General features: G+C 42.0%; 1 protein-coding gene across 1 annotated transcript in view; it reads right to left on the bottom strand.

Annotated features, from left to right (window-relative positions):
- Positions 1 to 7,846, bottom strand: part of apoba (apolipoprotein Ba) — a 72,247-nt gene extending 64,401 nt beyond the window's left edge. Inside the window, exons 1-6 of the mRNA XM_070885074.1 lie at positions 7,766 to 7,846; positions 7,038 to 7,153; positions 5,765 to 5,910; positions 3,798 to 3,954; positions 2,337 to 2,492; positions 2,083 to 2,204 (exon numbers count right to left, since the gene is read on the bottom strand). Coding sequence (XP_070741175.1) covers positions 2,083 to 2,204; positions 2,337 to 2,492; positions 3,798 to 3,954; positions 5,765 to 5,910; positions 7,038 to 7,153; positions 7,766 to 7,841 — 773 coding nt within the window. The 5' untranslated portion in view covers positions 7,842 to 7,846. The remainder of the gene's footprint in view (positions 1 to 2,082; positions 2,205 to 2,336; positions 2,493 to 3,797; positions 3,955 to 5,764; positions 5,911 to 7,037; positions 7,154 to 7,765) is intronic.
- Between the last annotated feature and the right edge of the window lie 5,436 nt (positions 7,847 to 13,282).

The raw sequence follows: 13,282 nt of genomic DNA, 5'->3' as shown, positions 1-13,282 counted from the left end.
AAGAAAAATGCATCTTAATCACTTCTGCGTTTAGCACTTTATAACATATAGTTCAATTGATAAAAGGCAGGTTTATGTTTCCATTGAGACAAAGTATGCAGTGTATCTTAAATGAAAAATCACTTAATGTTCACTTAGACAAGAGGTGGAAGACACCTCCAACTTTTGATTTAATCGCTGCCGTATAAATGCAATGTGATGTGCAATTAAGTCTAAAAGGATCCTCTGTTGTCCAGTAGACTTCCTGAGATCTTTTTTAACTGTAAACTTTTAATGTTTTTTGGATATGACCAGATAGGCACGTGACTGTCTGGTAACATTAAAATGTAACTGACACTCTGTGCGAAACTCCATTGATCTTATACAGAGAGCAATGGAAAAGTGCCATTATGACATGGTTCCATGATATATTGTTGCACTTTTGAAGCAATAACTGTAATAAAACGTGCTCTTATTTTCAGGAATTCAAAAAAGCTAATGGGTGGATTTTCTTGTGATTGCTTCCATTGGGAGAGAGGTGGACAGAAGAAGCTGGCCAGTTACCAGAGGGGAGCAGTCTGAGGCCTCACAGTTGGGCCTCTGTTGGTAAACAGCTCAGAGATTTGGAGCCCACCACACAGCCTAACCTTTACAGGTAAGTTAAAGAAGGAGAAGGCAATCTCGAGGGGACAGCAAAGGGTCAGGCATTGTGGATATTGATTTTTGTGTCCGCATGAGAGCATTAATCCACAATAAGAATTTCAGAAACTGCAGTTCCGATTTTAAAGTGTGCGGGGGGAGGGCGGGTTTGGTGTTCATGAGCCCCGATGTGGGCAGTGCACCCAGGGAGTCTGGGCCACATTTCCTTATGTCTGGCAGTCAACATGTTTGGCCTTACGGGGAAGCTGTCACTAATTCCCTGCTCAGGCCTCCAACCAAAGTAGCAGATTGGGTCCCCATGACATCATCAGACCCCGATCTGCATATTTAAACAAGACTCTGCCATCTTGGAGTGGGTATTCTGCTTGTCTACTCAAAAGAGCATGTTGATATGAAGACACAATGGAAAAGCAGCTAAATTGGGTAAGTCATTGCCCTCATGTTAAATGCCCCCCACCGTCTGGTTAAAACCAGGGCCTGCATTACAATTCATGACCTACCCCAAAATTATTTTATCACTGATCGCTGTTAGAATATTTTTAGCCAATATTAGCACATCTGTCATAGTGTTGTTCACAGACAGATAAATGGAGAGGATGCAGCAAATGTGAGAGTGGAACTCAAGTTATTTGGGGAGCCAGCAGTAAGCAAAAGATAAGGCCCACCAGAGACTGCGAGGCCCATGAGTGAACGTGAGGTCACAGCTGTGTGGTAGTGATATTGACAGGTAAGGAAGGCCGAGAAGCTGCAAGGCAAAGAGCCAGTAGGTCACTAGTGCAAATAAGCTGGGACCTGCTTCTTTGTTGGTCTATTTTTGCCATACTTGCTGTGGAAATTGAAATGGACAAGTGCCATGGCAGCTGAAAGCTTTTTCCTGATACCTAATGAATTGTTTTTCACAGTGGCAACATTTAACCAATTGGAACGTTCAGAAATTAGCCTTTACTCAACCAATTGGAAAGGTCAGCCATGACCCTACAGGCACAAAAAAGTTTATGATATAGATTTATGTGGAGGATACATGCAATGATTTATAAGAAATATGATAGTAAAAGTTACAATAGCCAAAACACAAATGGTTTATTTTTCTTAAACCATACTGAATATATTTTCAACATTTTTCAAAGATTTTTTAAAAGGATTTTAAAATAATCTTTACTTTGTTCTTTAATAGTTACCAGTATGAGAGGCACTGAGAGGTTGTATAGTGACACGCAGAACAACATCACACAAGACAGCCCGAAATTGACTAAAAAAACAAAGCTAAAAAATAATTTAAACTCTTTAAAACATGAGTTATTAACATAAATATATTAAAATAAATAAAATGTCAGCGGCAGATATTCTTGTAATTTATTGCTATACTATCCTGAAAGATATTTTTTAAATATATTGCAGGAAAATATGAAGATCTCTGAACCAGATTTTAGTGAAACAACTTACTTATGAGAGCGAGGCAGCAAAATATGTTTTTCATTGCAGATGGCTTCTGTTACGTGTTTCTTCGCATCAAGGGAATAGCTGCAAGATTGACTGCTACCCAGCAAGGATGCCATGGGTATGTGCTGTATATATGAAGTAAAAGCTTTTAGGAAATAATTGTTTGTTATATAATCAAACTTAAAGCTCTTTAAGTTGCAAAAAAAATCACTGTTTTAACAATATTCATACTTCAGTAGGCATTCTTATTTTCTTACCATTCCTGTGACCAGTGCCAAAGGGCTACTGTAATCTGTGATGGGTGTGAATCTATTGCAGGCAGTAAGATCTCTTTCGATTGTAATACGAATAGCTCCATTCCCTCCTCTGTTGTTCACTGTGACCTCACTCGTGCAGTTACCATACACAGTAGCCTGAGTCACAAAAGGAAAGGGAAATTGACAAATATGTATGTTTTTAATTTCTTCAAAAGAAAAATTTAATGCTAATGCTAACCTCTCTTGAAATTAACATATCAAATAATAATGAAGCCAGCAGTGTTAAAATAATGTCCTACACCTCACGTTATAATAGTCATTCCACACTCTTACTGGGAACACCATGCTCAAAAGGAAAGTGAGTCAGAGATACAACTACAACTACAGCGACAGCATTGTATTCTTGATTCTCAATCCCATACTCCTTGTACGCTGGCTCCCCCTGGGGGTGTGGAATTACCTTTTATGTTCCTTAAGTTTTGAACACAATAGGAACAATTGTACAAATGTTACCAATTTTATAGCCTTGTCCACCAGTCATCGATGAAGTGTGCTGAATGCATCGTGAAATGAATGCTACAAAATCGTAATGATGCTATTTGACCTAATCGCCCTGAAATTGCAGCCTTTCTGGGTGCGTATGATGTGCGCACATGCCTGAAGAGGCCCCGCAAGTGCCGGTTCTTGGTGCATGATGTGCATGCGCCGAGAACCAGCACTAGCGAACTGTCAAAATATCTTTCGATGGTTCCAACGCATCTCCATGAGAAGGACATTCGCGGGCAGAGATTTGAACTATTTGCCCAACTCCTGCCCAGCGAATGTCCTTTAAACTCTTACGCCTCTCTTAGTAAAGCCAGGCTTGTGGCCTGCTTTTATCAATGTAAGAGCTTTAAAAGATAGAAAAATAAAATTTTATCAATAATTTTTATATTAAAAACCCTGTCCATTAAGGTAAGTTTATTTTTACCCCTATTAAAACATATTAAAAAAAACATTTTTGTCTAAAACATTTAATTAAATTCAATTTCAATTAATTAAAATATTTGAAGTGTTTTTCTTATTTATTTTAAATGTTTATGCATTTTGGGGGGTATCTCCATTCATAGAAATAGTGATCTCCGTACAAATGGAGATCAGCATTACTGTGAATGGGGATACTCCACTTTAATTGGTTGGTCCAGCTCACGTGATCCCAGGCTGCACCTATGCTTGACTGTGCATGGAGGCCTCATAGCGCAAGTCTACATTCCTCCAGGACCACCAGATCCATTCATAAATATTTTTGTGGTCGAAGCCTCTGACTGCAATTTCTGGGCCTATATAATATTGCAGCTTAGGACCATGTAATTTTACTGTAGAAACTTGCTGTAGAATGAAATTTTAAAAGCTAAACATCCATTTGGAATTTTTTATTAAATCCATTAGAACTGTGATCAAATAATTTTTAAAAATTCTTACTATGTCAACTGTCTGTACATCTTCATTAGACTCCACTGGCACCAGAAGAGAAGAAATTATACCTCGCTTGATGTTGAGAATGTTGGTTGGCTCATTTTCATTTGGGTATAGATTGACACCCATATGTCCATATGTTGTGGTGAATTTCAGCTCATATCTATGGAGAAAGACATTTCATAAAATTTTTTAAATTACATCATAGAAGTAGGCCATTTGGTCCATCATGCTTATGCCAATGCTCGCTCTTCAACTGGGGGCTATCTACTTCAATCTCATTTCTTTGCCCTTTCCCATATCAGAAGATTATTTCAGATGAGGAAGGTCATTTGTCCCATTTGTTCATCCATTCAGAAAGACACTAAATTTAGTGCACCCATTTCAGCATCCAATTGTTTCTTAAATTATTTCAGGATCGCCTTTTGGGAAGTCTAGACATGACAGCCTAGAAATTGGACCTCATTATTCCTGTTTTATGGCATAAAATAGGCGTAATGAGGGCCACCTTTAGTGACCACTGTCTCATGACCAAAGGATGCCTAAAAGATATCCAATCCAATATTGGGTCATGCCATTTTTCGGGCATTTCTGGTGGCTGCTGACAATATGCGTTAGGTCCTTACATATATAAATGAGAGGCTAACAGAAGTTTTAGAGCCCCCCTTTGAAACTGGACATCACAGAGCTGAGTAGCAGCCAGACATGCTCCACCCCAGATTCATCACCGGCTGCTGCAGCCTAATCAGTAGCTGGAACCAAACATTACATTTTTAAACACTGAAAAAATGCTTTTAAAAATGTTCCTCTGGAGCCGGGAGGAGCAGGAGGTGCCCTCCCAACTCCAGAGTATCATGATCACCACTCCAGTTGCCGCTCCCCCTTCCCGGGATTTACCTTCATGCCGTTTTGGTCAGGCAAGTGGCCTGGAATTGATTTCTATATGAACTGCCTGTGGATGCATGGCAGTCACCAGCAGCTCGCCCACATAATGTAAATGAGGCCCGAGGAACAATTTCAATCCAGCCTCAGGCTCCTCCCACCCACCCCTGCCTGGACGCCATGCTGTCTGCACACTACTGGTTATGCACCCGAAAACAGGCCATAACCAATTTCTGGGCCAATATGCCCTATTAATAAACTTCTATTAGCACAGTCATACTGTAAGCTAAGTGACATCCACAAGTTACAAGGAATAGTGGATAAAGGACGTCCACCAGCAGTATACAGTGATGGGGCACTTAACACTTGCTTTGTCTGCTGTTTGCACAGAGCCCATTCATGGTAAACGAGCCAAAGGAGGACAGTGGAAACATTCTAAGGACACCCTCAGAGCCTCCCTGGTAAAGTGCGACATCACCACTGACACCTGGGAGACCCTGGCCGAAGACCACCCGAGGTGGAGAAAGTAAATCCGGGAGGGTGTCGAGCTCTTCGAGTCCCAACGCAAGGAGCATGAAGAGGCCAAGCGCAGGCAGCGGGAGGAGCGTGCGGAAAACCAGCCCCACCGACCCCTTCCCTCGACGAATGTCTGTCCCACCTGTAACAGGATCTGTGGCTCTCGTATCGGACTGTTCAGTCATCAAAGAACTCACTTTCGGAGTGGAAGCAAGTCTTCCTCGATTCCGAGGAAGATGATGATGATCACAGTGGCATTAACTAATTTAATTTAAATTGGTTAAAGTCTCTGGTAAAATAGAAGACAGAGCAAAGTCTTATGAATCACTAACAGATTTTTCTAACATCATATCTTTTTACAGACTAAAAAGTATGTTGTGTTGCTGAGTTTCCCCGCTCATCTGCCATAACTTCAGGGGGAATGCTGCGGAACCCCTCCAACCCCCCACCCACCCCTCCCGGTATGCTGTTTATTGGGGTTTCTGGGTCTCTTCTGTTATAATGTTATAGCAGATGATAGGAGAACCCTCGCTGAAATTCACCCATTCAGAATCAGAAATGCCAATGTTTCTCACCTAGACATAGCTTGCTGGAACTCTTCAGTGTTCTTGGAAAGCCCGAAGTTGGGTTTGCCATCAGCACTGATGCTGTGCACTTCCTTCAGGGTGCATGCACTTACCCGCATGGTGTAGGCACAGTACTGAGGAACCTCGAGTTCCACCTGTGGAAAAAAAGCCAGGTTACACAATAGTTTCAGATACCTTTCCAATTTCAGCTCATGGTCCTAATCTGTTAGGAACTAGAGGCTCATATGTCTGGCTGATACGTTAAAAAGATGATACTAGCTTTTTATTTTAAAAAATATTTCAAAACTTTATTTTACTATTGTTTTACCATGTGAAGTCAGGGAGTTAGGAAATGTTAGGCTGCACACGATTTTTAATAAACATATAAGTAAACACATAAGAAAGATATCAAATTGTCTTCAGGATTTAAAAAGTTAGTTGAATGGGAGTTTCTATAAACTGTCATTGATAGAATAAACAATTAGCCTGCCACCCTGGAAGAAATGGCTATTATATATTTATATTATATATATTTAAAATAAACAAAGTATTATTTATAACATCATATTAACATACTTTATTCACTTAATGGTTTATAATCAGAAACAAACATGTTCTTTTTATTTAAAAGAATCATAGAATCATAGAAAATTATGACACAGAAAGAGGCCATTCGGCCCATCGTGTCCGTGTTGGTCCAGCACTAGGTCTGTAGCCCTGTAGGTCATAGCTCTTTGAGTGCACATCCAAGTACTTTTTAAATGTGATGAGGGTTTCTGCCTCTACCACTCTTTCAGGCAGTGAGTTCCTGACCCTCACCATTCTCTGGGTGAATATTTTTTTCCTCATCTCCCCTTTAATCCTTCTACCAATTACTTTAAATCTATGCCCCCTGGTTATTGACCCCTCTGCTAAGGGAAACAAGTCCTTCCCATCCACTCTATCTGCGCCCCTCATCATTTTATACACCTCAATTAAATCTCCCCTCAGCCTCCTCTGCACACGTCTCAAATAAATGGCACCTGATACGTTATTTCGGCTGAAACATATCATCGTGCTAGATATATCTGAGTAAATGCAACATGTCGCAGGTACCCAAAGTTATATTATAGATACATATACTATGTTACTAAAAATGTGCTCTGGTGATCATTAAAGCCTACGAGTCATTTGAAATGATGTAAAGATCCTCTGAGGGTCTTCAGCCGTCTCTTAGTGAGTTCTGGGTTTAAATGTTGCATTTCCGCAAAAAGGAAAACATCGACTGCAACTTTCAACTTACTCGGCAAGCTATCTGGACACCGGAGCGCGAGTTTGCAGTCCCCGCAATTCCATTGGAGGTCTCAGCTTCATAGTTGTAAAAGTACTTCTTAAAATTTTTGAAGCGAGTGGTCTGTTCTACAGTTGGGAAAAATAAGTATAAGTTATCATAATGCTGATCATCAGATCCAGATGTTTTATTTCGTAAATAGCAATGTCTTGTCAGGAATATCGAAGCCGTGCTAAGGTCCGCAGCGCCTGCACCATTCAAACCCCAACAAGCGGCGCTGTTCCCCCAGCCGAGCGCAGTGCAGAATGCTCTCTTTCCGTAACAAAAAAACACCAGGAAACTTCCACAAACGATCTCAGCCTCTACTTTGATTATGGGGTTTGCACAGAATGTTTTTATTCATATACATTGTCATAGGCGCAACCACCAGGAGGTGGGGAGGCGGTGTCTCCCCATGTTTTGGGGGAATCGGTAATGTCCTCCTATTCCTCGCCACCAAAATTCCAGAATTGCCTCCCGTGCCTCCTCCTGAACAGGCATGGTTGCTCCGTGAAGTGACAATTTTAATAGTTTAATCAGTTCGGTACAAATCATGGAATTTCAACTGGTTGTGTTAATTGATGCCAAGTAACCGATGTTTTATTTGATTTCCTCTGGTTTGCAAAAGGTGAACTCAAAATACTTAATAACGGAGATCAGATAAATGACAATAGTGATATAGTTAAAACAATACGACTTACTGAAACAATATGTGCTTTTTCTGTCATCAAAGCTGTCTTCTGAAAAGTGAAGATACATTTTTATATATTTTAACATGTACAACTAAACTTAATAGTGCCCCTTTCCTTTCAAAGATCACCCCTATTATCCTTAATACAAACATTTCACTAATTATCCTTTGAATGCTTTGTTTCTTCATTAATGAAACAGTGTTAACCGAACAACATAGACACAATATTGAGTTGTTTTGTTACATATTGATACAAAAAGAGTTAAAATATTTATAAAGTCAAGGGAAAAAAACTTCAGGTGACCTCATTTTTAATATATTTCAAGCAATTTGTTTGAGGTAAAAGGGGCGGGTAGGATTAAATATTTATAATTTGTCTTATTTGTTACAATAAAATATTTTAATTTAAAATATTTATCTCTGCATTGAAACTAAAACTATTCATAAAAGTGATTTTTGTTTAATTACTTTGAACGAATGTGAACAAATTCTTCTCGAAAGATTATATGGGTCGTGAGTTACTGTGAAAAACGTTAATGAAAACTTACGTGTCAAGACACAACTGCTGAACAGTAGCAGAAAACAGAGCTTCGTGATGAAGCCCATGTTAAGCTGTTGGCGCTCCTTACTGCGATCTTCTGCTGCAGTGACTGAAGTGTGTCCTGGCGCAGTATTTATATAGTCACTGCCGCTGAGCCAATCTGTTTATGAAGTTCACTGCACTTGCAAAAGTTATCAGTAAGTCCAAAGGTTAAACTTGGGTTCTTAGGCATTCGGGACAAAGGCAACTGAGCTCTTTTCATAATGTATATTTTATAATTCTAATGTGGAAATGGCTTTTCTGTGTAAGTGAAAATAGAACCTTCCTGTTTACGACAAGGAGGGGGAAAAAGTAATGAGGATCAGTATTTGATTCTCAACTGATAATAATATGATAAAAACAAAAATGAGCCACACAAGCTGAAATGGGTTAGAACTAGTATCACGTAGATGGATTACATGACATAATTAAACTCAGAACGAAACTCAAGCAGTTCATCAAGATAATTGTAAGCGCAGATGTGATATGCGAACACACTTTGCCTCTAATATAGAGTTTGCAGAGGGGTGGGGAAGAGTTACTTGTCTTTTGGCAAGTTTTTTCTGGTAGCAGATCCTGACCAAGGATGATTTGACAAGAAGTTATTTTATAAGAACATAAGAAATAGGAACAGGAGTAGGCCATATGGCCCCTCGAGCCTGCTCCGCCATTCAATAAGATCATGGCTGATCTGATCATGGACTCAGCTCCACTTTCCCGCCCGCTCCCCATAACCCCTTATCCCCTTATCGTTTAAGAAACTGTCTATTTCTGTCATAAATTTATTCATTGTCCCAACTTCCACAGCTCTCTGAGGCAGCGACTTCCACAGATTTACAACCCTCTGAGTGAAGAAATTTCTCCTCATCTCTGTTTTAAATGGGCGGCCCCTTATTCTAAGCTCATACCCTCTAGTTCTAGTCTCCCCCATCAGTGGAAACATCCTCTCTGCATCCACCTTGTCAAGCCCCCTCATAATCTCATACGTTTAGATAAGATCACCTCTCATTCTTCTGAATTCCAATGAGTAGAGGCCCAACCTACTCAATTTTTCTTCATAAGTCTACCCTCTCATCCCTGGAATCAACCTAGTGAACCTTCTCTGAACTGCTTCCAAAGCAAGTATATCCTTTGATAAATATGGAAACCAAAATTGCACGCAGTATTCCAGGTGTGGCCTCACCAATACCTTATATAGCTGTAGTAAGACTTCCCTGCTTTTATACTCCATCACCTTTGCAATAAAGTCCAAGATTCCATTGGCCTTCCTGATCACTTGCTCGACCTGCATACTATCCTTTTGTGTTTCATGCACAAGTACCCCCAGGTCCCGCTGTACTGCAGCACTTTGCAATTTTTCTCCATTTAAATAATAACTTGCTCTTTGATTATTTTGTATCCTGTGATTCTACACAGTGACATCACAATTTATATAACTGGATGATATTGGGATAAATCATATAATTCTTACATTATTTTACTAGTAGAACTTCCATAGCATTGTTCCTGGGTGGTTTACGGTGTGGAGTGGGCTGCCTTGTATATGTTAGCTGTACTGAGCTTATGTCGACATCCTCCTCAAACACCTCTCCACCGGCGTCCAGCTAGGTGGTATTGCACTTGCCTGGTTCCATTTCTATCTGTCCAGTTGTAACCAGAGAATCACCTGCAACTGCTTCTCTTCCCTCCCTCGCACCATTACCTCTGGAGTTCCCCAAGTATCTATTCATAGCCCCCATCCTATTTCTTATCTATATGTTGACCCTTGGCAACATCATCTGACAATATGTCAGTGTCCACATGTAGGCTGATGACACCTAGCTCTACCTCACCACCAGCTCTCTCGACCCCTACATTACCTTGGATTTGTCATGCTGCTTGGCCAACATCCAGTACTGGATGAGCAGAAGTTTCCTCCAAATAAATATTGGGAGGACCAAAGCCATTGTCTTTGATACCTGACACAAACTCTGTTCCCTCGTCACCAACTCCATCCCTCTTCTTAGCAACTGGCTGAAGCTGAACTATCCATTCGCAACCTTGCCATCCTACTTGACCTCAAACTGAATTTCTGACCCCAATTTTGCTCCATCACCAATACCGCCTACTTCCATCTCTGTAACATTGCTTGTCTCCGTCCTGCCTCAGCTTATCTTCTGCTGAAAACCTCATCCATGCTATGTTACCTCTAAACTTGATTAGACCAATACTCTCCTGGACAGTCTTCCATCTTCCACCCTCCATAAACCTCAGCTCATCCAAAACTTTGCTGTCCGTATCCTAACTTGCATCAAATACCTTTCACCCATCACCCTGTGACCTACAATAGGTCCTGGTCCGGGAAAGCCTCAATTTTTAAAATTCTCATCTTCGTTTTCCAATCCTCCATGGTCTCACCCCACCCTATCTTTGTAACCTCCTCCAGACTTACAACCCTCTGAGATCACTGGCCTCTTGATCATCCCCAAATTTAGTTGCTTCATCATTGATGGCCCTACCTTCAGATGCATAGTCCCCAAGCTCTGGAACTCCCTCCCTAAACCTCTCCATCTCTCTCCTCCTTTAAGATGCTTCTTAAAACTAATTCTTTGACCAAGCTTTTTGCTCATCTGCCCTTATGTGACTCGGTATCAAATTTTGTTTGATAACTTTCCTGTGAAACGCCTTGCGACATTTTACTACATTAAAGGCGCTATATAAATGCAAGTTGTTGTTTTTTCTCATCATGTTTTTTTGAGAGAATGGAGGAAAAAGAAAGCAAGGAAGTAGTTTCAAGACTAGTTTTTTTGTTACGGTACATGAGATAGATTAGTTAGAAGAAAATCAAATTTAATTTTTTTTAAATGGCAAAACAAAAAAGAAAGGATGGGGAGAGAAGATAGAATATTTCCTCTGTGCCATATGTCTTTCAAAATTGTAAGTCCGTTTATATAATGAACATCTTTGTGATTTTGTTACATGTAGCACAAAATGGAAATCTTCCTCTCAGCTGTTCAGTTAAATTATTTAATTTTTTAATTATCATTTAATTTTAAATGTTTAATTTCCTAGAATAGGATAATATTATTGTAAAATATATTTCATCATCATAGAGTATGGGTTGAAAACTTACAAAATCAATTGGCTCCCAAAGTTCTTTCTCTGAACCTGGTTGCAGTCTAAGGTTAAAAGTATTTGAAATACCTTTTCTGATTGTGTGCTGAAATAGGTCAGCTAGGCACCAGCAGTCATCTGCTACATCATCAGCTGTTTTTCTAATCATGTATGAGCATAGTTGGTCGGCCGTGTGACCAGGGAGAGGGAGCGTATATCACAACAGAGGCCCAATCCTCCATACTTCATATTCAAATTTCCAGTAGGAATTACAGGATAGCAATCAAGAATGCAAACCCTGATTGATTTTCCCCTACTTAGCACAGGACCCAGAGGCTAATGGGAATGCCCACGCTACTGCCTTGGGTTAAATCAGCTAACTCAGTGCAGACCAGAGACCAAACATGCCACCTTACTGGTGAGTACCACTCTGACCCATTCAGGAGAATTTGCATAGATCTGCCTCCACCTTCTTGTTGACTTTTCCTGCCCCATGTTCCAACTGTCACAGGACGGGAGAGTGGAGAGCACCAGTTCAAACTTTCACATATCAGAGAGTGGAGAGCATCAGTTCATACAATCACAGGACAGAGAGTGGAGAGCACCAGTTCAAACTGTCACATGTCAGAGAGTGGAGAGCACCAGTTCATACAATCACAGGACAGAGAGTGGAGAGCACCAGTTCATACAATCACAGGACAGAGAGTGGAGAGCACCAGTTCATACAATCACAGGACAGAGAGTGGAGAGCACCAGTTCATACAATCACAGGACAGAGAGTGGAGAGCATCAGTTCATACAATCACAGGACAGAAAGTGGAGAGCACCAGTTCAAACTGTCACAGGAGAGAGAGTGGAGAGCACCAGTTCAAACTGTCACAGGACGGGAGAGTGGAGACCACCAGTTCAAACTGTCACAGGACAGAGAGTGGAGAGCACCAGTTCCAACTGTCACAGGACGGGAGAGTGGAGAGCACCAGTTCAAACTGTCACATGTCAGAGAGTGGAGAGCACCAGTTCAAACTGTCACAGGACAGAGAGCGGAGAGCACCAGTTCAAACTGTCACAGGACAGAGAGTGAAGAGCACCAGTTCCAACTGTCACAGGACGGGTGAGTGGAGAGCACCAGTTCAAACTGTCACAGGAGCATCCAGTCGTACCCCGATAACTGCCCCCAAAGGAAGTGGAGTGTGGGAAATTGCACTCCGCTTCCATTGAGGGGGTGGTAAGGCCAATTCTGCGGGGGGAGCAGGACTTCCATGTTGCGGGCTAAAATTCCCTGCCCCAGAAGGTTACTGCCCCCAAGATGGGAGCCTGTGCGGGGAGGCAGAGGGAAGTTGAGGGGAGATGGGGGCGCGGGATGGAGGGGAGAGTGGTGGAGGTGGGGGGCGGAGAAACCCAGGGTGGGGGACAGGAGGGGCCACATTGCAGCGGAGGTCTGGGGGGGCGAAGTGTGTTGGAGGGGTGGGCCTCGGGGCTCTGTGCCTCGGTGCGGGGAGTGTTCAGAGTGGAGTGGACGGGTTGACTGTGCAGATGGTGGTTGGTGGATGTGTTGTGGTTGGCGTCATGGGGGCGTGGCTCCGGGGTGGCCGGGGCTGGGGGCTCGACATCCGGGGGTGTTTGGCATTTGGGAAGGATTCTGACGGGACGGGGCGGGTTGGGTGCGGGGGGAATGTTCCCGGTGTTGGGTGGGTCCGGAGCCGGGGGGGGGGTGGGGGGGCATGCTCTTGGGATGGGGGGTGGGCTGTTTGGGGTTGGGATGGGGAGAGACTTCTTTACTCGGGGAGTTGTTGGCCTACAGTGTTCCCTGCTGTGGAGAGTTGTTGATGCCAGTTCATTGGATGTGTTCGGGAG

Source organism: Pristiophorus japonicus, chromosome 7 (genome assembly GCF_044704955.1).
Source record: "Pristiophorus japonicus isolate sPriJap1 chromosome 7, sPriJap1.hap1, whole genome shotgun sequence".
NCBI lineage: Eukaryota > Metazoa > Chordata > Chondrichthyes > Pristiophoridae > Pristiophorus > Pristiophorus japonicus.
The sequence above is the reverse complement of the archived record's forward strand: the minus strand, read 5'-3'. Positions and strand labels throughout refer to the sequence as shown.